Genomic DNA, 26343 nt, shown 5'->3' with positions numbered 1-26343 from the left:
GAGAAATAGCACTTGCTAAAGTGGCTCTTAAGTTCCCTTCCACTCATCTGATTTCAGCAGACCAGTCTGAACTACTTAGCAGAGTGATACTGGGTCAACAGGTGTCGCAGATCTGGAGGTGGAACACACAGCCAGCTGTTTCGGTCAACTATTGAAACGCTCTTGCTCTAAAAAGAGCAGAAGAAGAATTTTGTTCTGGAAGAGCTCTGAACCTACCATTCAAGTTCATCAAAAGAGAGAAGGAGAAGAAGTGCAACAGAGCAGTACCTATTAAAGAGGGCAGCTGCTTGCATTTTACACAAGAGTAAACATGAATAGCTATATTAATCAACATGGTTAACAGATTATGTAAAAACTGCAATGTCCTACCTACCATGAACAATGTTCAGTGCATGATGATAAACCTTATCTCAGTTATTCAAATATTTTTTATAAGCTAACCTCCTAACTGGCTGTAAATCTTCTTTTTTTTAGCAAGCTTTACAGCAGGTGAACAAAGCAACACATGCACAAAACAGAGTAAACCAAGATCAAAATCTTATTTTTGCTTTTACAAAACTATGGAAGCTACATGCACTGTGGACTGCATACAACTATAATATATACAGAAAGTCGGTCCTTACTCAGATGATGGCTCCAGTCTGTCCATAAGGTAGGGTGGCTTGACGTTTGGTACAGCAAAGTAAGGTTCAAACTCATCTCCAAGCCTTCTCCAGAACAGTCCATACTTTGTCACAGTATCTGGAAGTTTGCTAAAAGAAGCAAACAAAAAAAATTGAGAGGAGTCAAAAGAAGCACAACAGCAGACAAGTTTGTCCACACATCACACAGCTACATCCATGCTTCCCCAACTCTACCAGCCTGTGTCATTTTAGAATCATAACATAACCATGTTGCAACCACCACTGGTTCTTCTTAATAGCACAAGCTCTTTATTCTCAGTGCATAATCAATAATAGAGAATGTTTACATTTCATTTTACAGACTTAATCAGCTATACATTCAGGGTGAGGACCATGTCCATAATATAAATCTGGCAGAACTGAAGACAGCAAAACCTGTACAAGGATGTATTCTTGAGTGTGCAACACACATAGGAAACGATGCAAACCCCTGCGTTCATCAAGCACATGAAAAACCTTGGGGTCTGCCAAGACATTGTTTCTGGTTGCTTATATCAAAATGCTCAAGCAGCTTTGTGGACCTAGCCACGAAGAATCTGTCACAACTTCCCTCGGGGGTGCAGCAGTTTTGGGGAACACTGAGCTACACCAGCGTTAAATTATACATTAGACAGCTGAGACCTAAGCAAGTGTAAGCGGCCTACAGCGCACAGAATGGCTTCTCACCTGGGAGGTTTCCACGTCAACACAGCCCAATTCCGACTGATGGCAGTGACAGTGAGTTCTTTGGGTGGGCCAGGCAGCACACCATAGTGTTCAAGCAGGCAACTGCCATAGAAGGGCATGTACTCAAGGCAACGGAAGTGACGGTAATCAACACGCATCACACTGCCTTTGCAGAAGCCCAGGCAGGCCTCTGGCAAACCCCGGCGTCGGCAACAGCCAGTGTGGTCCACACCATCTGCCATGCAGGCAAACGTCACGTTGGCCCATGGTGCGCAGATCATCACGTCTGTTAGCCTGCGCACACACAACACACAGTGTGTGAGGCAACGTGAAGACACAAATGTGGAAATGTGTCAGCCAGAACACTTCATACCCCTGCTCTTTATGTAGCTTAGCGAATGACATTTCAGATGCTAGGTAAGTACTGCACAATGACATGCCATTGCGTATCTGTCCCTGAGCATTCTGAAGAACTAGCCAGAGAGAGGATAAACTTATTGAAAAGGGATGGCAACTCAGCCTGCGTGGGGAGGGAAGAGCTAAGTAAGTACATTGCACCATCACCAAGGCCTGGCATGCACAAAGCTCCAAATATGAAAATTATCTGCTTTTTGTATTTTTCTGGACAGATCGAACCTTTATAAGTGGCCACTTCCAGTGGACAGCACTTTTTCCAGGCCTTTTCCAGAAAATAATCATGTTTTAAAGAATTGCCCATAACTAAACTGAAATTAAAAGCAGCTTCCACTTAAAACTGATTGAGCCAATATTCCACCACATTCTGTGACCCAAAATAAAACTTAAACTCTTAGGCTAATAAAATATTTTATCTGATGCATAGGTAGAAAGAAAGAAATAACAGCTTGCAGTGATAATAGCCTGCATTACAGTGTCCTTAACAACATGGAATCACTTCCCTGTTTTGGTTGTGTTGCATATGATGTATAGATAGAGCCCTTTATTCCTGTGTAAGACCCGATTTTCCAGTTTCTAGCACCCATATCTGCTTTATTAGAATACAGGCTAAACACTGCTTCTACATTAAAAACAGCCTTTTAGAAAATTATTCAGAAACTGGTAAAGCAGTGTTATACCTGATCAAAATAAGTGACCAGTCACAATAGTCGTCAGCGCACTACGCAAAACAAGGGACATAAGAAACCAAGCATGTAACGAGGACACTTTTTGGTTTATTGGTTCCTTGTTTTGCGTAGTGGGCTGACCGCCATTATGACTGAACTGTTACAACTCGCCCAAATCACCACTCTGTTGACCAGTCAAAATGGATTATTGTCTCATTAGAAGCTCGTATCAGCTGATTTTCTTTCTGGTTTCAAATGGCTTTTACTCATTACAAATGGGAATTAGGCAATTGTTCCATTAGTTTTGGGAAACATTATGATGCCACATACAAAAGTGAAGATTACTGGGGCATTATAGGCTTTCAGCAAAAGAGACCTAATTAAAACCACAGACATGAACTGTGTGCTCTTTAATGCCACATAAGAAAGCAGTTGTTTGTTGCCAGGCTTTTTACCAAGAGAATTGCTTCAGTAAAGAAAGTGAACACACATTTATTGACTGTTTATTTTTTGCTTCTTCTGAGCAGCAACTTATTCAAAATTAATCAAAATTTTATTTACTCACGTGGTCTCATCTGCCCTACTGGGATCACACATGGTTCGAAGACAGCGCTCTTGCTTCACACCACGCTTGACACAACAACCACGAACATCTGGGATGGATGGGAGCGTCTCATTGGTCGTGATGTTCTCAGGGGTGGGCAGGTCAAAGGAGGGCTCAGCACCCAGGGTCAAAGTGCGCACAGCATATGTTGGAAGACTAGTGCCATGCATGTTCTCCGATGTCACTGTCACCTCGTACATGGTCACTGGCTTCAGGTTGCGCAAGTTGAACATTGTCTGGTTTCCATCCACCTATATACCAGACAAAATCGAGAGGTGCAGAAAAAGTGAGTTGCTTCAGTACAGCTGTATGACGCATCTTGAACAGAAAGTTGACTATTCGCGCGGCACTTTAAAGCGTGAAACATGAGCACTCTGGTTTTATACCATAGCACACAGCACATGGCCAGTAGTTTTCCAAATTTTAAGCATTGTAAGTGCGTTGATCCAGTTACAGATCATTGAGGGACAATCTTAACAACACTAACATGACAACACTCACAACAACAATACCATTTCATATTACATTTTATGTGCTTTATATGTGTCACTTGCGATCAAAAATCTGTGAGAAAGACAGTGTTGCACATTAGGATTCAAGTGAAAGGGAAAATTGTCATACACCAAAACGTAGAACAAAGCTACAATTTTCCCTTTCATGAACCTTTCTCTACCTGCAGATTCTGCTGGACTGATTTATCATTAGGACCAAGAGTGTAGTCAAATATGTTAGAAAGAACAACTCTAGTTCAATATGTATGGACAGTATAGTGTTGATTTTTTTTGTGTATGTTTTCTTAAACTTTGATTTGTATCAGAGTGAAAAAAAACACACACAAGCAGGTTTACATTGCTGCAAGTCGCCACTGCAGCTGTACAGGATCTAGAAGAACAGAAGTCTTCTGCATCCCAATAAAGCACTGTTTCACTGTCTGATGGGCAAACAGTAGACCTTCCCAATTGCTTCAGTAGCTTTTTGACAGACCATGCTCATAAACAGCATGTCTTTAGAGGGGGCACTGCTGAACCCACTGAGCTCCCTGAGACACATGGCCCTGTGGGCCAGTTTTCCCAAGAAAAATTGCTCAATGAGACACCGTCTGACTGTGTTCAACAGTAATGGCAGAAATCTGGTGGGCTAACTAGAGATGTCTGTGGCTATAAAGCAGCAGGTACATACATATATATATATATATGTGTGTGTGTGTGTGTGTGTGTGTGTGTGTGTGCGCGCGTGTGTGCATGCATGTGTGCGTGTGTGTGTGTGTGTGTGTGTGTGTGTGTGTGTGTGTGTGTGTGTGTGTGTGTGTGTGTGTGTGTGTGTGTGTGTGTGTGTGTGTGTAAGATATGCGATGCATGCCGGTTTGACCCATTTTGTGAGGTTGGCTTTGGCAAATCTCCCACACAGGGGTACTATCCCCTAAAGGAGGCGGTGTTTAATTAAACTGAAGAATTTCCCTAAAATGTAGTCACCCTTGCAAGCAAAGTCCTTTCGCAACATCACTCTCCCCTGTGGATTCTGTTCCACCTTCAAAATAAAAATAAAAACAATACAGTGGTGGGGAGAAAAAATGGCTATGCCACTGCTCCCAGATCTATAACCATGTGGACACTGTCATTTGATATAATACTGTCCAAACTCCTCACACAGGAAGCTGCTTGCAAACCTTTAGAGTTAATCAGGAATAGTTTACTTCAGTAGGTACAAGCACCATGGCAAGTTAATTATGCTCTAGGATTTCTTAGATGCCCTGTTGGGTACATAAGTAAACCCACCTTGATTGAAAATGCTTGAGTTGACCCAACAGTTGAATCTTTGTCTGTCTGTAATGTAAAGGGAGCAAAATTAGATGAAAATATCCCACAAAAATGGAGACAGACTCATAAGATAACTCAAATCAGTAAGAGATAACTCAATCAGCAAGCTTCTCTCACTTCTTCTTCATGGGCTTCCCCTTCACCTTGGCATTTACAGAGCACTCTGACCTTATTCTACATTGACTCCCTCATAGCTTCTGTACGGAGTTTATTTTCACCCAGCCTTTAATTACTCCCCTTCGCCTCTTATACCATTTAGGACTGCCTCATATGCTCCAAGATGCAGAATTCATATTTTTATATCTTCAACTCTTCCCAGTGTAAATGTTACCTCCTTATTGTTTCCCATTCGCCTGCAACGACCACTCAATTTTGGCAAAATGTGCGTCAGGGGACATTACGGTACTTACAAGCCCAGTTTCCTAGGACTTAACTCCTTACTGCAGTAAAATAGGTGATCGACAGCACTAAAACTGAAGTAAACTCTATCAAGCAACAAAGAGTGAAACTACAACGCAGACAAGCACAGAACCTGATATCTTGAAGAAAATGCAATCCTCATACACAACAATTCGGTGTGTGCTAAGCACAGATATTTATATAGGTAAACCATGCACCAAAATGTTCACCATGCTAAAGGTGCTAAGCTAAATCTTTCAGTCAGCATGCATTATGCACAGGATTTTGAACAAGTTAACATAAATTTAGATTATAGAGGCCATCAGCAGACACAATAAAAGAGACTTGCTTCATTCTTTGGTGTTACTTCGTCAGGGTCAAAGCTCTGAAGCTCAGTGATATTTATGAGGAAATGTGCGACTTCAATCTCCTGGTGAGGTGGCATCCATCTGATGAGCAGCTCTGTAGGCGAAACTGGTTCCACTTCCAGCTGCCTGGGAGGCCCCGGTAAAAGCTCTGAAAATAGTGAGTCAAAGGACAAGGCGTAGAGGCAAGTCAGCAAGTGATGGATCAAGCATTACATGCAATCATTGTGATAACTATGAAGTTGAAACCCATGTTGCCACAACACTTACTGGGGCAAGACTTCTAAATAATTCACTTTCACACTTGCTAAAGATTATCTTGTGTCTTGTAATAAAAAAAAATTAATTGAGTAACGAATTGTGCTACATTTTCCTTTCTTCCCTTGACATAAAGCACTTAGCTCTCCCCCAACCACACTTGTTGATCATGGGCCACAACGAAATAGCAACCAAAAGCAACACAAAAGAGGCATTTTCCCCAGAAACACGGAAAATTGGTGTCAAAAGACCATTATGAGCCTCAGGACAGCAAGAAAGACATGCACCCAGATCTCTAATACAGTATTCCATAAAACTTGCAATTGAAGGCAATAATGGATTACAGACAGTATTGCAGAAACTTATCATTATGTGCTAGTCATACATAACTAACCACAGTGGCTGTCACATATCGAGTTCAACATTCAGTTAAACAATAAAAGAAGCATTTTTCAGAGAATGTATTAATAGAGAAAGATGCATCTGAAAGTACTTACCAACACCGTTTGCAATGCATGCCAGTGTTGTCATGGTATAGTCCATGCAGGTGTAATGCTCCGTGACAGTAGTGAGTGTGTAATCACCAACACAAACAGATCGGCATATCTGTGGAATGTTTTGTGCCACACAGCAAGGCATGTGATTCCGGCCATCTAGAGAGTAACATTAAAGTGGCAAGAAAAAAAAAATAGCATTAAAAATGGGAACTACGTTTTTTGTTGTTGTTTTTTCAATCCGTGGCATCAGTTATAGTAAGCGAAAGCACATGGCAAATAAACCCAAGTGCCTTTTTCAACGAGATACATATATCTCAACCAAGGTACTATGAAAACAACGAGACATGCTATACCAGCAATTTGTGAATGCAGCCTTTCATGTCCCTAATGTAAGGAAGCAGATGTTGATGGTAGTGTTGCAGAAACAAAATGCACATTTTAAAATTATTCTAAGTGGTCATTTTCATGGTGGTTCACTCTGTCATCAAGTCTGAAAGCCAATAGTGATTAAACAAGACAGCGTTATATAACTGTTTCCAGTTACACCAATGACTTGGAACTTTAGTTTTACTTGGGCGAAGCACTTTAATCACTTGAAGCATTAGACTGTTTCTGCTTTTTTTCCAGTTATTCAGCAACTGCATTGATTACTCTAGGCATACTATATTGTTAAGCTCACTTTGACAGGAACATGTTTCTAAGCCGGATATGAACCAATGCTGGGGCTAATAGGGCCCTGCGGGGTGGTTTGAGATGGTGTATTCAACTATGAAGGTTACTGAAACTGAAAACGTTATTTTTCAAGAACATCAGAAATATATGTACAAGAATATTTGGACCGATAGCCTAAAATGACTAGTGGCCGGTTCAGTGCAATATACAACAAATATGCACAGGTCAGCTAGAGAATAAAAAAGCATGCAAAAAATACTAAGAAACATATACATTTACACACACACACACACACACACACACACACACACACACACACACACACACACACACACACACACACACACACACACACACACACACACACACACACACACACATGTATATATAAGTATACCTATAATACGTAAGAAACATATAGTGAGCATAAATCTCAGCCATGTCTGTCAACAGACTCGCAAGTTCACAGACCTTGAAAATGACTTGCATGCTAAGCCAAAATTAAGTGCAGTTTTTATTTCAAGGGGGATCATGTTCCAAATTTTAGTTCCATTAAATTATATTAATCTCTCCCCATAAACGTTACGACATTTGGGCAGGTTAAGGTTACCGTTTGAAGCATGACGCTTATTGTGTGTAGGAACGGAAAAGAGATCAACAGGAAGAGGCGAATTTCTATTAGTTATATTATTGATTGAAACAGCAATCTTGTAGTCGTGCAACATCAGAACTGAAAGAATGCGTTTCGATTGAAAAATGTTACATATAGGTTGACCGTGGCTTATGATTCTCAACATTCGCTTTTGGAGTCATTCTAGAGGTTTTGGATAACTAGTGTACGTGACACCCCATGAATCCAGGCAGTAACTGATGCGACAGTGACATAGTGAAAAGTGCAGTGTACGAAGTATAGCCTGTAGAAAATATTGGCGAGCTTTTATTAGAGTATAGCATCCATAGGCTACCTTTGCGCATACGTTCTGTACTTGGTCGTGCCAGTGCAAGTTCTTATCAAAAATGACCCCTAAGTATTTGAAAGAAGGGACTTGTTGAATAAGAATATTGTTTAATGATAGGCTAAGAATTGCAGTATCAATATGTTTCCTGCGAGAGTGAAATACAACATATTTTGTTTTTGCACAGTCAAGTGATTCTTGGCAAACCATACCGAGATGTTTGACAAATCACTCATCACGTCGTTCTGGAGAGCTGGAAGGAAGTGCCCTGTAAAAATCAAAGCTGTGTCGTCTGCGTGCATCAATACCTTTGACCTCTGCAGGGCTTGTGGTACATCATTTACATAAAAGGAGAACAACATAGGACCTAAAACTGATCCCTGTGGTACCCCGCAGTTAATATTGCTGTATGATGAATTAATGTGATCAATGACAACCTTTTGCTTACACGCGTTGTGTAAGACATGAAAGTTGTGTAAGGCACGAGTGCTACGAAAGGTTGTATAAGACGGCAACTAAGTTTTATCATGAGCATAAACGGATACCAACAGTGAAAATGAAGCCAGGGTATCACCTACTATACGTTTCTTGTTCCTATAATACAGCTTCACAGTTGTCCTGCACAACTTTTGTAGCATTTTGAGATCATTCTGAAAGAACCAGTCAAATATATGCCAAAGCTTTGCTAATTCTTTCTCTAGTGCCGATTTCCAAAGTGAAAATGAACAATTATGTTCTAGGGCAGTAACAAGCACAAGGTAAATGTGGTGCTACCACTGATGTCTAGATATAAGGATCTTTACCATGATCTCTCCTTGTGCCTTCCCCCTTATTAACATCCCATTTCCTCATTAATACTTTTGCACCAGCAATCATTTTGGCTTTTACCCTTAAACAGCAATGCCTCTAACACTAAGGAAACTATATATCAGGATTAACTAAATTTAAGCTTGCATCCATTTTAATGTGCAAATAAGAAATTTTATTTTGCCTTCAGGAAATTCTCCTAACTAAAAGAGAATGGCTGCAATCTGAAGCAGGCAAGGAAATAGAAGCATTTAGAGCCAGACCAACAATTTAAAAAATGTGTTCCAATGTTAAATGAAATATAGTAAGTTATGGTCATGTTGTGCCGGAGGTAGAAATTAGAGGAAACTATATTATAGTCGTAACTTTCTATGCTTTAGTAGCATAAGGCTGTGAAAGCAAAAGCCAGAAAGAGACATGTCCTTCAAACCTGATGCTCCGCATTAGAACCTTTTCATTTGCAACACTTTGTAAAAGTTGGCTAACAATGCCCAACAACAAACAGCTATATATATATATATATATATATATATATATATATATATATATATATATATATATATATATATATATATATATATATATATATATATATATATATATATATATATATATATACACAGGCACTTGTAAGTTGAGGACGCACATACGAAAAAACAATGTTCTATTTCATATGGACCCTTCCTCAGAGAATGATGCTATCACTTTATATATATATATATACACACACTACTTATTGTCATTGACCTGTATTGTGATTTTAAGCATGCTGCACTGTATTCTGTATTACGCATAGTCCTAAAGGTTTATGGCTCTGTTGGATAAGAAAAACTGTTGCAATATTTACATCAAGTGAGAAGAAAAGTGACAACACTTCGCATAGAAGTCCTCATAATATTGACATTGACATGCTTACATCGGATTTTTTTATTGGAGGGGGTGGGGGGTGGAAGCAAAGCAACAAGTACAGAACAGCAAATTCTGAAAATGTCCCAATGGCAATATTATGCCAATAAAGTACAAAGCAAGGGTGAATTTTTCTAAAATAGCCCATGCTCTTATTTATTTATTTGGTACCTGCTTCGCCTTTAGTGGCATTATGTAATAACAAGGAGCATACATCCTATATAGCACCGTGTATTTGACACTCAAATAAAGCACACAAGGCGAGGTAGAAATCATCATTAGATACTATGTAAACAATTGAAAAGTTGTTTATGTAGCTCATCTAAAAGAATTTAGCGGCAGATTTGCAGACACAACTACACACTGTAACTTGAGCTGCTTGAAGCACACTGCTCAAGTAAGAAATTATTTTTCAAACAAGGGAATTTCTTTGTTAGCTTCATGTGCTTTCTTTTATGTTTGTCTCAGCATGGAAGATAAACTGACCTGTGAGACACTGTGTGAGGATTCCAATGTACTCCAGGCATGTCCTAGGACTGTGGTGCCGTCCTGTAACAATGCCCTGGAGTGTGCAGTAGCCGAAGCACTCGGGTGGGATGCCCCTCTCGTTGCAGCAGTCTGCGGTGGGATGAGGTAAAAGAGAGGAGCCACAAAAATAAAGCAGGTGTGAGCATTTACATGCGCAGAAGTGCAGTGTTTCACATACATTCAAAGTGGGAAGTGAATTGGCAGCAAGCAATGCCCACCTGTATAGTTGTGTGTGAGGAGGAACGGTGTTGAGCGCCTCGCATCCTCAAGAACTGAAACAAAAGATATGTTGTCACCCAGCAACCTTCACAGGACCCAGGTAACAGCAGAGTTGCATTTCTACACTGGGAAAACAACACTTCAGCAGTATTCATTACAGCCTTTGATATACTCTACATGCAATGGGTATAGGTACGACTATATAAATTAACATGGATATAAAGAATTATCGGAAACATCCGCGTGTAATGAATATATGTTTATAGCAAATGTTGGATATAATGAAGAAATGATTGTGCCAGATGCGACTTTGTTACAGAGAGGTTTGACTGTATTAGAGAAAATCTAATCCAAAATGCACAATTTAATTGATCAGCTACTTTTTTTCTACATGTACAACACTTCTAACGTATATGTACAGCCACATTATTGAATGAAAGATGAATATTTATTTCAAACTGGTCCACAGGCCACAAATGCAATAGACTAAACTAAGCGCTGGCATGTTACAATATTATGACATTATGCCACCAAGAGACAATGTCACCCTTCCTGAACAAGAGTACTATATGTGCTCTTGTATTACACTGCCAGCCCTGGGTTGTTATGTGCTCTGTAAGTTAATACAGCTCACAGAAAAGAACTCATGATAAGTCTTTATTTATTCGTTCTTATCTTTACATACCGCAGCTCTTTAGCAGGGCTATTGCATGTGTGGGTATATAGCACAAATCAACATACAAGGAAACAATGCTACATTGACTGTCAATACAGTGCACATTTTAGCAGCTTTAATAGCATTTACTATAAAGAGCTTCTAATACACTTTGACAACATGACTACATTCATGCAAACTTAAACCAATAAAAATTGCTGAGTATGTTACTCTGCTGAGAATTCATAGTATTGTGGCTTTAAGAACAATAACAAGGTGTCTACCAAGTTGACATCTCCAAATTCCCTGAGTTTTCCAGGTTCTCCCTGAGTGCCCTGAGTGACACAGAACTTTGTTTTACGTCAAGACAGGCTGACACTATGTTGCCCAATGCTGTCACTTTCTAGTAAGTATGCTAAAAAACGACTTAATCCAGTTTGAATAGTAAGGAGTATCAATTATTTTGTTCAAAAAGAAAATCAGAAGGAAGGGGTTAGTAAAATGCACAGCAAATAACATATCCTTGAAAAAAATTGTGAAACTCATTGCAAATCAAGTGGAACATTCTAAAATACGAGATGCATACATAAACAAATGTTTTCGAATATCCACTTCAGTCACGAATTATGATCGACTGTCGATACATATATGTGAAACATAGGTGGTCCTTGAGACTCCCCTGAAAGCAAATCAAGGTGATAGAATGACTCTGAGTATTTTATGATGAGTCATCATAACTAGAGTAACTAAATATTTGAATATTGTGCAGTCAGTCATGCTACGTTTCTTCATAGAAAGAATTAAATCCCTCACCCAAATTAGATGCACAAGTTATTCACTGGCCTCAAGCATTTCAAGAAGGAAAGCAAAATATTTCGAGGCTCCTACTGACATGCCCCACGTCCAATGTCACATAAGACACGGTAGTAACAGCAGAGTTGCATTTGGTGCCTTCACCAAAGTGGTACTCTGTAACGATACAGATCACTCGGAAGTAAAATGGAAGTAATTTAGGTTATCAGAATGTTCAATTTACCTTAAGCTTACCGTTCATGCTCTATTCCTTACTACCACTGCACAGAAATGGCAAAGATAGGTCGCGTCCACAAATGTGGACGTTACCTATCTGATATGTGATCCCTTCTGGTTGGCTTAACAGGAGCCTACTGTATACAGACTGGCCAGTAACACTAACAGTGTAACACTATACTGGCACGGTGACCTCTGACTCTCTCTTTACAAAATGTCCCAACTTCATCGCAGGTCAATCTTGCAAAGTTCATCGCTCTCACCTGTAAGTAACCTTGTTATCCTTTGGTTGGGTGAAGTGTTCAGCTCACAGCTGTATCGACCAGAGTCCAATGGCTGTACATTGCTAATCCTCAGGACCCAGTTATTGTGCTCTGCATTTGAATTAAATTCAGACATTCATCAACTAGATGAGTACATGATAAGAAACAGTTAAGTTGCAAGCACAATTACTCTTAGCTATACACACATCACATGGGCAGTTTTAACCCTCTTTAAGACAGTCTTCATCAAGTTTTTCTAACGTGATTAAAGTGTGAAGTGTGTATGAGCACAGGATGATTGAAATCATGCATGCTTGAAAATTATATGCAACCGTGCTCAACCTGCATTAACTCAACCACGCTTGAAAGTATCCATCTGACAAAAGTATTAGTTGTGTTAAGGTTCTCAGTGGATGGGGACATCTTGGGAAAGGTCAAATATGAATACAGGTGAAAACAATTAGTCTATAGCACCATGTTCCATTTAAGTTAATATAACAATGTAGTTTGTTTTTAGTGTTCCTTCAAGCATCCAAACTGACTAATACTACATAAAATGACACTTAGCAGTTCTTAGCTTGCCTGAATAGCAGTACCCAATTCTTTCATGCAGTACCTAGGTCGAGTTTCAAGTTGCTCTTACAAGTGAAGACCAAAGGTGTTTATGATTTTCTCAGTACAGTGCAGTCCACTCATACAAGTGTTGAAGTTAGAATACACAGTCATTACGATCATAAATTGTTTATTTAGGCTGATTTTATACACATACCTACACAATATAGTAGAAAAATTTATAATCGCTATAATTGACTGCCATTATAAGCAGTATCATAAATGTGAACAACACTGTATGCAGTTTGTTTTTACCTGGATTATGTAAGACAGATATCCTGGGATCACCAATGACACGCACATTGCCTGCTGTCAGTACAGCTCCCTTGTCACGATCAGAAACTCTTCTCCATAGTACCTATTACAGAAAAAGTTCTGGTCAGCAAATTAAAAAACGAAAAGATGGGATCAAGCAACCCTGTGCAGCAACTGCTTTTATGAGAGGGTATATTAATCCCTTACTGTGTAGTTTGCTTGGTCTTTTACTACGCAATCAATCAGTGCTTCATCTCCTTTCACTGCAAGCACAGGCTCTAGAGGTGTGTCTTGTAAACTTGGACCTGCATGAATGCAAAACAAAGCAATAGTTAATTTACAAGATGGCACAGACAACATTAAAAAGTATTCTTGAACCTGCGGAGCACATCTCTGAAACAGAAAAGCAACCACAGTAGAACTGCCACCCTCCAGGAACACACACTAATAATGTTGAGCTGCTTAACTAACCCTACAATACTACAGTATCAGCATATGCTGAAGAGACTTTTGAATAAGTACCTCTTGCAAGGCAAGTTCTGAAAAAGTGCTTGCTGCACAGAGTCCATCTGCGCAATGAACAGAGAGCTGAAATATGAACAAGGTGAAATATATAGCACGAAGTTTGCTATAACCATTGAAACAACTGCTTACGTTGCCAAAGAGGTTTTATTGCTGTGTGCATAAAAAAAAATACAATGAGTAACAAAAAAATAGTTGCAAAAAATTACATTATCACTAACAAGTTATTTTCCGCATGTCTCAATTTTGTGCCTTTAGCACAGTGTAACAAGTGCATGGTGTAATCTTTTCCTCTCACTTGCCTCTGACAGACTGGAGCCATGCAGTTTAGAACCGGTTAGTAACCTGACATTTACAACAACATAAAAAAAAAATTCATACTCTTTTGCAATGCGTTGCGATCAAAACTGACAGCACGCTTTGCAAGATGAATTGACACGAAAACCAGCCGGTGATAAAACAAGGGTCAGTTTATTGCTATAATAATAAAAACGAAGGCAAGCAGGAAGGACAAACTACTTATTCGTGCCCACCACCGGAAACAAAGATTATCACTTTTCAGCGTTGGCCATGCCACCTCCCGTCAGTCCATAGTAGGACTTCACATCCAAAGGTATGTTTCCAGGCGGCGCGACAAAGTATCCTTCCTCAGTCAATTTAGCGTTCTTGAGAATTTCCTCGGCACAACACTCAACCGGGACGTCAGGCCGTAACCGCAGAGGCACGTTCTCTAAAGGAGTCACCATCGGAGCCACACCCGTCGTGTCAACGTTCATTATGACACTGGCGAATTTGACGGCTTCTTCAAGACGCGTCACAGCCTCGGCGTTACTAAAGTCAACCAAGGAGAGCCGCTCGAGTAGTTCCACCGTACTCTGGTCCAAGGTGATGGCTTCACTGGCTTGCACCGCTTTCGGCAGCGGCTCGGACGGTACTACACAGCCACTTCCGCCGTTGCTGCATAATACTCGCTCCCCGTTACGGCCGCTGGGCCGAGTAGCAAAAGTTGCACACCATCGAAGTGCCGAGACTCGAAGCATTTCAAGCAACAGCGACAACGCCAAGAACACTTGATTTCACTTTCGGAACCCACAGGCGAGGAGCTGCGTAACCACAATGCAAACGGGTCCTTTTAATAATTCATCCACATTGTCATCGGAAACTGGTCAAAACTTTATAAAACTACGGCCATTTACCACCACCAGCTTCTGTTTAAAACAAACCAATCGAGCACACCGAGTTCAACACACGAAAGATGCACACACGCGTCACGCGCGGAGAGCCGAGCCGCATGCGCAAGCGGATTGGCTCGGATTGGATATCGGATACCATACAAGGTTGCTCGCTCGCATCTCGCTCGCCGTTCACTCTCGCGTCAACGCTACAACGCTAGCATTTGTTTCCGTTTCGCGACCGCGAAACGGAAAAGTAGCAGACGATGTCACGCCGCGAACTAATTTTGTTCGCGCAAAAACGAAAGAAAACATAAGCGCACTTTAACGTTTGTCTATTCCGGGCTCATTTCTGCTTCCAAAGTAATGCTAGCCACCCGCAGGAGACAAATTACGCCGTCTTATCGGCCTTGAGACTTTTTGCGTAGGTGTCGTGCGCGATCAAGGAAGCCGAAACGCTGCGTCGACTTGTCGACTCGTTCCCTGTTTGCAGACGCGCGGGACATACTCAGTGAGTGCGGAATTCGCATGTAACTACGTAGGAGAAAGAGCAGCTGGGGCTCCCAAGAGTGACATTTCCTGGAAGGCTGCGTCTTTCTCTCGACGCTCGCGGCGAACGCGGCAGTGCGTGACCAAGGACGCAGTTTGCGCGACATGTGCGAGGTTTACATGTCATCAGTGGCGTAGCAACGGGGGAGGGGGGGGCGAGGATGTCGGGGGTGACAGAAGACTTATGGGCCCCAGGTGCCAGACGACCTAGCTACGTCATTGCATGTCATATGGTCCTTTGCACGCATCTTGGACGCTTGTTCAATAACGGATAAAAGTGCTCTCCTGTGCTTTTCTATCTATCTCATTCGCTGTTTCGATTCAGATATGTGCTAAGTTTAGATGTATGCAGAACGGTATTGCGTAAAGTTAACAATAAACAAAAGTAACAGTTTCGTTTTGTCTTTACCAGGCATGCTGAGGAAGTTACAGTAACATTCGAAACGAGTAAACACCCGAAAGCAATACTGCGCGGTAGGTGTCGCACAGCCCATTAACTAATCTTACTCTTATGCTCTCCCTAACGCGCTCCGCGGCAACCTAAAAGCGACAACCATCTCCATAGCTACTCCGCCCCCATCCCTCCTTTCTTTTTCTCTCTTTTTTTTATTTTGACCACTATATAGGGAATAATATGCTGTGCGAAAATATCGATAACAAGACAGAAGGTCATAACGCAGCAGTACCAACGCGAAATTTTGTGCTTGATTTCTACGAATACACTACTATAAACACTTTATACACATTTTAAGGCCTTAGGGCTTGAAAAATATGCCGTGATAATGCGACAGACTTTGCTTGTCTGTACGCAGCATGTACGCACAAGCTCCTCCTTCCACCAGCCGCCAGCGACCCTATTAATCTTTGGGGCTTGTCACAAATAATAAGCGTCCCTTTCCTTTAACGCCACGCGTCTGGTACTTCCAGGTCACGAACGGCATGCGCGTTATCATCGTGACATGACATTCTTGACAGCAAAATAGCGAACGCACAGCGTTAAAGGAAATGCACGCAAGATAGATAATGATTATCGTTTGGAGACAAGCAAAAGGGTCTAAAACTTTTTTGAGTGTACACACACACTCTTGCGTCAGTTAGATAACCTTTGGAACATTAGGATTACAGAATGGGTTCCAAGAGAAGAGAAACGCCGTCGAGGACGGCAGAAGACAAGGTGGAGCAATGAAATTAGGAAATTCGCGGGCGATAGTTGGAATCGGTTGGCGCAGGACAGGGGTAATTGGAGATCGCAGGGAGAGGCCTTCGTCCTGCAGTGGACATAGAACAGGCTGATGATGATGACACGTACACTCTTAAAAAGTTTGCACCCAAATGTAACTGGAACACCAATGAATTTCGTCGGACACTTTGAAAATTAACATCTCAGAACTGGTGCAGTCCTGTAACTCGTTCCAAGTGGATATGCCTTCAACATCGTAATTTATATTGCCCACATTTCCTTTCTTTAACGCTGCGAGCCCGATATTTCCAAGTCACGAACGACATGCGTGTGGCGAGCGCAGAGTTTTCAAGAAAGGAAACCCAAGCAAGACAGATGACGATTATTGTTGTGGGACAAGATAAGTCCTAAAGGGCGCAACTTTTGTTAAGAGTGTAGATTGAAATATGTGCCGTAAACTAATGAATTAAAAAGTTAATTAGCATAATTATGTTAGTTATTCAGTTAGGCATATTGATTTCTTATAGAAGTAATGACTGCCTCATCGAGTAATTTAGTTCAAGGGTTGAAATTAATTGTGCTATCCGCCACAGGCATTTCTTTTTAATTTGGTGCAGTTAAAGATCTCTATGACATAGCGCGCGACGTTCTTCGGAGTGTGTTAAACCGATTAGACAACAGACCATTTTCAGAGACTAAGATTCTCATACCATGGCTCCAAGCGTCGCAGGCTTACAAAGCGAAGCGGGCATTGCTGCGATTCATGGAATCGACTGGTTGGCCAGTCGATTCCATGAAGTGATGGACAACCGCACGTGTTCACACTGAGAGTGCCTTCTTCCTTCCCTGTGCAGCCTTTCTTGTCAACCTTTAAACCCTTTCCCCCGGGTAGAGAGGTCAACCGGATGTGCGTCTGGTTGACCTTTCCTTCCTTCTTTTCCTCCTCCTCCTGGTGCAATTAAAAAAAAAGAAGAAAACAAACTACTTAGGGTGTCCCAGCTAACGTTACCCAAGCTGTTCAACTAAAAATGAAATATTAAAAAATTAGCAGTTCCGCCCGAAAGGCGAAGCACAGATTGCGATAGCAAAGTAGTAGATAGCTGTACGGAGTCAGGATAGTAGTTTTATCGGCCGTATAAACTTGTAAACATTCGCTTACTAATTAAATGAACGATAGAAAGTGTAAGCGCGACTCAACGAGGACGTAGAAAGAAACAGACAGACTAGCGCTGTCTTTGTGTGTGTGCTTCCTTCGAAGTCCTTGTTCAGTAGCGCTTACACATTTTATCATGGATTCATACCAACTAGCCCGTCAATGTGTTTTAACTAAATTAACCAGCACGAAGTCACGCGCGCACAGGTAAACTGAACACAGCTCGATCGATGACAGCGGAAACTGTCGGTGAAAACGCTGGTGTTAGGAATCGCGGCAGCAACCGCGAGCCAATTGACCTCCGTGCATTTGCCGCTTCAACGCGAACGAAACGTCGAAAGCACAGCGCATACGAAGCTACCGGCACTACGCGCACTCTGCAAACATCGCAGATCGCTTTGAAGATGACGCCCGCGCGGGTGCGTACTTTGGCTACGTCGCAGAAGGCGTCCCTACGGCGTCCGCCAAAGGCGTCTACCACGGCGTCCGCAATTCGCTAAGCCAACGCTGTAGTAGACGCCGCGGTTGTCTCCACTCTGTACGGAGCGGCGGGCGAGGAGGTCATCGAGGCACCCTAGAAGCCGCCGTAGAAGAACGGCCCTAGTTCCTCCCTCGCCTGAACCCCCTCCCTCGCGCGCCACAGGAGAGGGCCAACTCCCTCCCTTGTCTAGGTGCGGTGTAAAATAATTTACACCCTAAAAAGTGAAAAAGGGTGTAAATGTGTCTATAACTCACACCCTTAGGGTGTCCATTATATAGATCACACTGTAAGGGTGTGAGTTATAGACACATTTACACCCTTTTTCAGTTTTTAGGGTGTAAATTATTTTACAATGCGGTGCTGAGAGGGCACGCATATGGGGCGGCGTTGCTCGCTCGCGCACGCGAGATTGAACCGCATTCGCTGGCTCACCCTCACACGGTTTCACTCATACCGAACCTCACGGTGACGGTGACGCCGACGGCAGAAATGCGCCCGGAGTGTCCATATAATTGCTATCGCAATAAAACAAAAGCAAGTTGCAAGATACAATTTTAAGACTTGAGTTTGTTCGGTCGTCATATCGCTGACGACCGAATAGGCGTTATAATTGTACCTTGCACCATGTTTATTAAATATTTTGTTCCGTTGAACAGCTTGACTGTACGTCAGCTGGGACACATAGTATACATACTCTACGCACGTGTATCCAGCCTGCTCGACGCACCTCTCAATTCCAGGCTGCGCGTCCAGGCCGCGAGCACGGCTCTACCTGCTTGACGAAATAGCGCTCGCCATCAGTCGTCTGTGCACGCGAGAACGAGTCCTCACTGCGTAATCCGCCCCTGGACGTTCGAGCACGCGTGAACGTGCGCAGCCCAGCCCACGACGCACATGCAAAACAGTCAGCTTCCTGAACAATGGCTGGAAACCTGTGCGCGGCGGAGCTCGTGCATACACACTGCGTGCTCACCGGCGGCGCTGAGCGGGGTGGCGAACACCAGTGCTACCAGGAGGCGGGGCACGCAGACTTGCATGGCGGGGACTCTAGGCGCGCATCGAGCGGGGCGGCTCCGATCACTCTGCTGTCGCCCTGTCCGGATCCTCAGAGGAGGCTTGTTTGCCTGCAACAGAAGCCGGGGAGAAAATTAGCAAACCGATTAGCCACGTTTAAAAGCCACTCCAATTCGCGTAATTTATTATTATTATTATTATTATTATTATTATTATTATTATTATTATTATTATTATTATTATTATTATCGTTGTTGTTGGTGCAAAAATATTTCGAGGTAGGGAAGGGGGGGGGCACACACGCTTGATGTGCCTTTCCTGGCTGCGCCCCTGGTACAGGGCACTGCGCCATTTGAACTGTAGCCCAGATTCGAAAGTCGGAATGAGTCGGTTCAGGGGTGCTGGAAGTAATGTGATGGTGGAGCAAAGGGGCGGAGGAGCAGTCGCTTGTCAGGCGCTGAGCTTTTTTGGCCGAGTAGCTGCAGTGGCAGTCATGCTGAAATCTGAGGCGAGGGAGCCAGGCGACACGACCGTTCCCCCCCCCCCCCCCCATTCAATTGCCGACGCCACGGTGTTAACCGACCAATCCCTTTCAAATTGCGATATTGCCTATTCTGTGCGAGTCTTACAAGCTATACTACGTTTGTTGTTTACTCCTTTGCGAGTGCGCTTGTCAGGCACGATTCTTGCACTACACTCCAAGTTTACACCCTTTGAGCCGTATTTTGCCACACAACGATAAACGTCATCTGTCTTGCCCGCGTCTCCTTTCTTTAACTGTGCGAGCCCGGTACTTCCCAGTCACGAAAGGCATGCGCGTTATCAGTGTGACGCAGCATTCTCGGCAGGTAAGTAGCGAGCGCCGAGTTTTCAAGAAAGGAAACGCAAACAGGGCAGATGTCGATTATCGTTGTGGGACAAATATACACCCCAAAGGGTGCAACCGTTTTAAGAGTGTAAGAGTGTACACTCTAAAGAAGTTTCCACCCTTTGGGGTGTATATTTGTCCCACAACGATAGTATTTGTCCCCCAACGATAAGGAAACGTGGGCAAGACAGATGACGATTATTGTTGTGGGACAAGATACGCCCCGAAGGGTGTAAATATTTCTAAGAGTGTACGGCTCAAAGGGTGTAAACTTAGAGCGTACACTCTTAAAACGGTTGCACCCTTTGGGGTGTATATTTGTCCCACACTCTAAGAAGAGTTTACACCCTTTGGAGTGCCCCTTTTGCCACACAACGATAATCGTCATCTGCCTTGATGCGTTTCCTTTCTTTAACACTGCGAGCCCGGTGCTTTCCAATAACGAACGGCATGCGCGTTATCAGCATGATAGCATTCCCGACAGGAAAGTAGCGGGCGCGGCGTTTTCAAGAAAGGAAACGCATCAAGGCAGATGACGATTATCGTTGTGTGGCAGAAGGGGCACGCCAAAGGGTGTAAACTGTTCTTAGAGTGCACAACAATAATCGTCATCTGCCTTGCTTGCGTTTCCTTTCCTGAAAACTCGGCGCTCGCTACTTTCCTGTCGAGAATGCTGCGTCACACTGATAACGCGGCGCCGTTCGTGACTGGGAAGTACCGGGCTCGCCGCGTTAGGAAACGCGGGCAAGACGGATGACGATTATTGTTGTGGGACAAGATAAACCCCAAAGGGTGTATATTTTTCTAAGAGTGTAACGTATAACGCCGTATACGTGTTGTGTGTGCAGGGCGCGCGTGTCGGGCGTATGACGATCATCATGAAGTTTTACGCGCGAGTACGTAAACACTCCTGGGGTTGTATTCTGCAAGAGTCTACCAAGTGGACTGTCCATTTCGACCACTGTTGATTGGCTAGCGCTCCTCATCTCCTCCTCGCTCGTACAGCTACGTCCAATCAGCAGCGGCAGAAATGGACAGTCCACTAGGTGGACTCTTACAGAATACCCCTCCTGGTCCACTGAATGTCGTCATGCGGCCTTCATGAATAACAGCTCAGAGCTGCCTTCAGCTTTTTATTTTGTCTCCTGCTTTCTTGATATCACCCTTTCCAAGGAGGGGGGGGGGATGCGAGAAATGAGCTCATGCGGCTGTTTTTGTTGCTTGTTTGTTTCTCAGGCTATCCGTGTACCCCGTGGTCGAACGTATCAGGAGTACATACTGCCGCGGTTACCCAGCCACGCAATAGTACTCATGTGATAAAATGTTTCATCAGAAAGTCAGGAAAACATTTCAAGTAGAGGGCCTCAGTGCATTAAGCTCAATCCGCCTCTCCGAGCGTCTTCGCAGCCGGTTTGTTCTCTACCGCCTGTGCACCCGCACCCACACCACATAACACTAAATACCTATCAGCTATACCTATGTACGTACATGTATCATGAGCACCGTATACTACCGGTGATTGATTCATAATGCGTGAATGCGCTCAACCAACCGAGACGATCAGTGCAGTGGACGCTCTTGTACTAGCCGAATTGTTCTAAGTACCACCTTCGTGCGTCACCCTGGTTGTGTGTGCGTGTGTTTTCTTTTTCCAATATCGCACATCACGTCCCTTTAGTGGTCGTGGTTTTATTCGTTTCCCGCGCGACGGCCGTGTGCTCTTCTAATTTCTCCTATTCCGCCTCAAATCAAATCTAAGCAAGAAAGTGCAAAATTGACGCCCTCACAATGGCTGCACAATCACCACACTTCCCCACCGATTTCCTCGCTCTCGATGCCCGCTGGCCCCTTTAGCGCGGCTTTGTTCTGTCCAACTCGCGCGCTCGCGGCTTCGCTTTCAACAAGGGCCCGCGTGTGCTGAAAACAAATAGCGACCAACTTTTGCTGTTGCTTTGCGCACCGCGACGCACACGGCCGGCCACGGCTTCCCCGCGCGAGGGTTGAGGGAAGAGAGCGAGTGTGGGAATGAGGCGCCGACTGTTTCCCGCTGCACGCCTGTGCATGCGTTCGCACGCGTTCCTGCGCGCTCTTGTGCGTGCGTGCGCCACCGCGCCTCCTCGCATGATTGCGGCACGTAGTACTTATAGTAGGCGCCTCGCGTACACCCGCAGGCGCGCGGTCAACTTTCCCCAAGAAAGAGCAGTCACTACTTTGAAGTAATAAAAGAAGACAAATAAATATAAAGAAAGCGAAGCACACGCACTCTTGTCAGGGCGATACCATATTACAAAGTCGTCGATACAGCCGCTGGGGATCGATTCTTCATTAAAACTTGAAGCGCTTGTGTCTCGTCCTTGGTACTTTGTGGTTGCATGTGTTTGCGCTGTTACAATTTTTATGTCAAGATCGATTCTTAATCCGTGCGTATCTTGCCAGAACGAATGCGCTGTGGCCGCGCGCCCCTGTTCGGCGCTGCGCCATACAGAGGGTGCTTCACGCAACTTGAACCAAGGATTAAAAAAAGAAGTGGTTTGCCGCAGCTGGACGAAACTAACGACATATGTTTGCCGTCATGTGGCGCTCCTCGAGATATCTTTTTTTTTTATTCAGTGCTTCCCCAACCGTGCTTCGAGCTTGGCTTATCGGAGACGACGGCGCTTCCTTTCCGTGTGCCACCGGCAAAGAGGCTGACGCATTGTGAAGCCGATGCCTAGAGCCGCGGTCGCTCACTTCGCCACGGTCCGCGCCCACGGTTCTTTCTCTCGAAGCACGGTTGTGAGCACTGCAATACGATAGCGTATGAACGCAGTCACGTGGTATTATTTCATATTTCGCGGAATTCCTTAAACGCCTAAAAAAAAAAAAATCACCACGCAGCATGTACGTTGCCATACACAAAAATAAAGGAAAAAGAAAAAGAGAAATTGGATCGGTCGTTTCTGAACGTAGCGAAATGCACTTGGCCCTAAAGTAAATATTATTTTTTTATAATTGATCTTGGTCAATTAACTAATTAAGCGGAATATAAGAAAATCATCGCTCAAGCGCTCCGTGCAGACGGTTATAACCAGCGAAGCTGAAACGTGCGGCCCCGGTGTTTATCACTGGGTTAAGCCCGACGGTTTATTAAACGACGGCTTGGTAGGCTGCCGGATCCTCGGTACGCAATTGCTGCTTGCGCTCGGCTGCACGAGCCTGTTCTTGTGCCTAGGCTACAGCATCGGCACGGCATAGACGAGCTCCCCGGTTCTGCTCGCGGCGTTGCTGATCGAAAGCTGCCTGCTCCTTATGGGTACGTGTGATACGTGGCCTACCCATTTCGGTAGGCCACGTATTTCTCGGGCGGGTGTCTATCCTTCGTGTTTCATAGGCTGTTGTGGCACTGAACGGCATGGCTTGTGCGGACAAATGCACGGACGACACAATCTTGCAGTCCGTACTCCCGTACACAACACGCCTACGCGACCGTGCTGTCGGGCGACTTTTTCGTGTGCCCCCGCGAGTGGCGCTGCTCAGCAGCGTCCGTAGCGCCGCCTTGCCCACGCTAGGAAGTCTATAGACCGTTTTTTCGTAGGAGCCGCCATTTTGTGAACGCAGTGGCGCCGCCTATGAGCAGCGCCATACTGGCTTGGGTGAAAGCGATGTTTTGCATGGCAGGTATACGCTCGGCGGTAGGTTCTGGCGTTTGTTTTCGCGGTCGTGCGGCCTGTTTTGTATAACGCGCGTTTTCTACGAGGTAAACGGTTCTGTGAGATGTGCTGAAGTGGTTTAAGGCGTCATGGCCGGAATTTCTGCTGGCGTTGAGGTGGACGGAACACGCAGCGCGACGTGTGAGCGCATAGTTGAGCCTACAATCGGCCTCGGAGCTCAGTTGTGTATTTCTGAATGTTCCAATTACTAATGTGACCTTATTGCAGTATTATCCTCTATTTCTAAGCTGCGGTTTAGGAGCCATGAAACGTAAGCGACGATCGTAACAGCGTGGGTACCGTTCTGCTACGATAGGAGTTGTGCTGTTATACTTTGGCAAGCGTTCAAACTGTTCGCTGCCGGTTACATTGCGCGACCATACTAGGTTCGATGGATGAGCTTTCCGCCCCTGAATAGAATAGTTTTGGCAAGTCATAGCAGCATACCGTACAGTCTGAATTAAGATTGTCCAGCAAAGGGACTGTTTACGAACTGCGCGAGCGTCCTAAGCAGTCGTATGTGCTGGATTACATATGTCTTTGTTCTATATACCGCATGGTCCAAGCATACGGCATCAGCGGTTATATATTTATAAGCGTTGTGCGGCGTGACTATGCGAGGTCCTACTGCGGCGTTAGCCCGTTTTATCTTGCTTTTTCGAGAAAGAGGATGACAATCAAATTTTTTTTTTTCGGTTGCGTTCGTTCCGTTCTCTACGACGCACTCACACGTATTACGGAAATTTTCTCCTCAAAAATAGGCATCGCATTCTTTTTATGTGATCCCTCTCATATATTATGGCTGTATGCAGGCCAAAAAGACAATGCCGAAGCGCACAGCTTACATATGTATCGTGCTGGTTCACCGAATGCAGTAATCGCTGTGTTGAGCAGCGCCATGCATCGGCCTCATGCAGGAAGGCTAGCGTATACATATGGTAATTTGAAGCCTACTAGTCTTGAAATGCGCGAGAACGATGCCGGTGCATCAGAAATATTTGATAGCGCCTGCCGCTTAGATGTTTCTTAGTTGCCTTAGGTTGGTGGGGGGGGGGGGGGGGGCGTTCACGGACATGCGCTCTTATGCTTCATGTTTTACTCCCTATACGCCAAGCGAGCAGATAGTGAGCAGGTTTACCATTTCATGCTGCTAATACAGAGACCGGTTAAAACCGATATAAGCAAAATAGTTCACAACACATACACACCGCGACTAATAATGTGCGTACACCGCGGCTGATAAAGCGCGTCACATTTTTGCGCCCCCAAGAGATATTTTCGCCTACTGTAGTTACCATATATGAACGGACATGGCGTAAATTTCACAAAGTACAATCTAAAACATCTCGAAATCATTCCGCAGCACGCGACAGCAATACTTTCAAGCAGCGCCGCACCGGATCGCCCAAGCCAGAGAGGAGGAAAGGCGCTCCGCGCGCCCTATCCTCCTCGCCCGATGAAACGGTCTATATATGCACGAGGTCGCGGGATCAAATCCCGGCCGCGGCGGCCGCATTTCGAGGGGGCGTAATGCAAAAACTACCGTGTGCCATTCATTGCGTGCACGTTACAAATCCTCAGGTGGTCAAAATGAATCCGGAGGCCCACACTACGGCGTACCTCACAATCACATCATGTTTTTGGCATGTACAACCCCACAATTTAATTTTAATTTTTTTTATTTGTGAATTTCGTGTCTGTGGTTTGTCTGCGTCCTTTTAGCAGCCGTTATATGTTTAACGGGCTCAGTTAGTCATGCTGCTCCGTAAGAGCACTTTGCTGAGACAACGTAGACTCCATACAAAAGAACGTCCATAGAAAATCAAGCGTGCGACGCGACATCGGACCGACCAATTGCGAGCCGCGTAGTCGAGTGCCAAAGCATGTTATTGAGTAGTGACATCATCAGAAAATGACAAACCGTAAAGTCTTTCGCTGAACACAATAGTTAGGTGGCCGGAAGGACCATCGTCTTTCCACATATGAAGACTGCACTGAAGGTTTGACAAGAAGGTTGGCCTGAAACCATATCGCTTACGTGCGAGAGCACGTAAGCGATAGCAATAGGGAGTTTTAGAATGATAGAGAACGCATACGTTTTGCGTACGAAAATCGTTTAGCTCTCAGCAAGACTGAAGCAGATTTTGCGTTCTTCAGTGCCCTAATAAAAAAATTATAAGCTGAGAGCTGTGCCTTTGGGGGCCTGAGAGCCTTTGGGAGCTCGTCCCATTGCTGACGTTACTGCATTACCACAAAACTTTTCTTGGCTTCGCCTGTAACGTGCAAACCCCCCCCCCCACCCACCCACCCACCCACACACACACACACACACACACACACACACACACACACACACACACACACACACACACACACACACACACACACACACACACACACACACACACACACACACGTACACACACACACACACACACACAC

At 44.1% G+C, this 26343-nt stretch overlaps 1 protein-coding gene across 1 annotated transcript in view; it reads right to left on the bottom strand.

Moving 5' to 3' along the window:
• LOC142581758 (Ig-like and fibronectin type-III domain-containing protein 2) overlaps window positions 1-26343 on the bottom strand; it is a 98039-nt gene that overhangs the window by 31290 nt on the left and 40406 nt on the right. Inside the window, exons 2-13 of the mRNA XM_075691231.1 lie at window positions 19304-19454; window positions 13481-13578; window positions 13274-13376; window positions 12407-12517; window positions 10459-10512; window positions 10199-10330; window positions 6372-6527; window positions 5583-5767; window positions 4811-4858; window positions 2997-3286; window positions 1350-1643; window positions 624-752 (exon numbers count right to left, since the gene is read on the bottom strand). Of these exons, the coding sequence (XP_075547346.1) occupies window positions 624-752; window positions 1350-1643; window positions 2997-3286; window positions 4811-4858; window positions 5583-5767; window positions 6372-6527; window positions 10199-10330; window positions 10459-10512; window positions 12407-12517; window positions 13274-13376; window positions 13481-13578; window positions 19304-19367 (1664 nt within the window). The 5' untranslated portion in view covers window positions 19368-19454. The remainder of the gene's footprint in view (window positions 1-623; window positions 753-1349; window positions 1644-2996; window positions 3287-4810; window positions 4859-5582; window positions 5768-6371; window positions 6528-10198; window positions 10331-10458; window positions 10513-12406; window positions 12518-13273; window positions 13377-13480; window positions 13579-19303; window positions 19455-26343) is intronic.

Source organism: Dermacentor variabilis, chromosome 1 (genome assembly GCF_050947875.1).
Source record: "Dermacentor variabilis isolate Ectoservices chromosome 1, ASM5094787v1, whole genome shotgun sequence".
Classification (NCBI taxonomy): domain Eukaryota; kingdom Metazoa; phylum Arthropoda; class Arachnida; order Ixodida; family Ixodidae; genus Dermacentor; species Dermacentor variabilis.
Note: the sequence above shows the minus strand (reverse complement) of the source record. Positions and strands in the feature narration are given on the sequence as shown.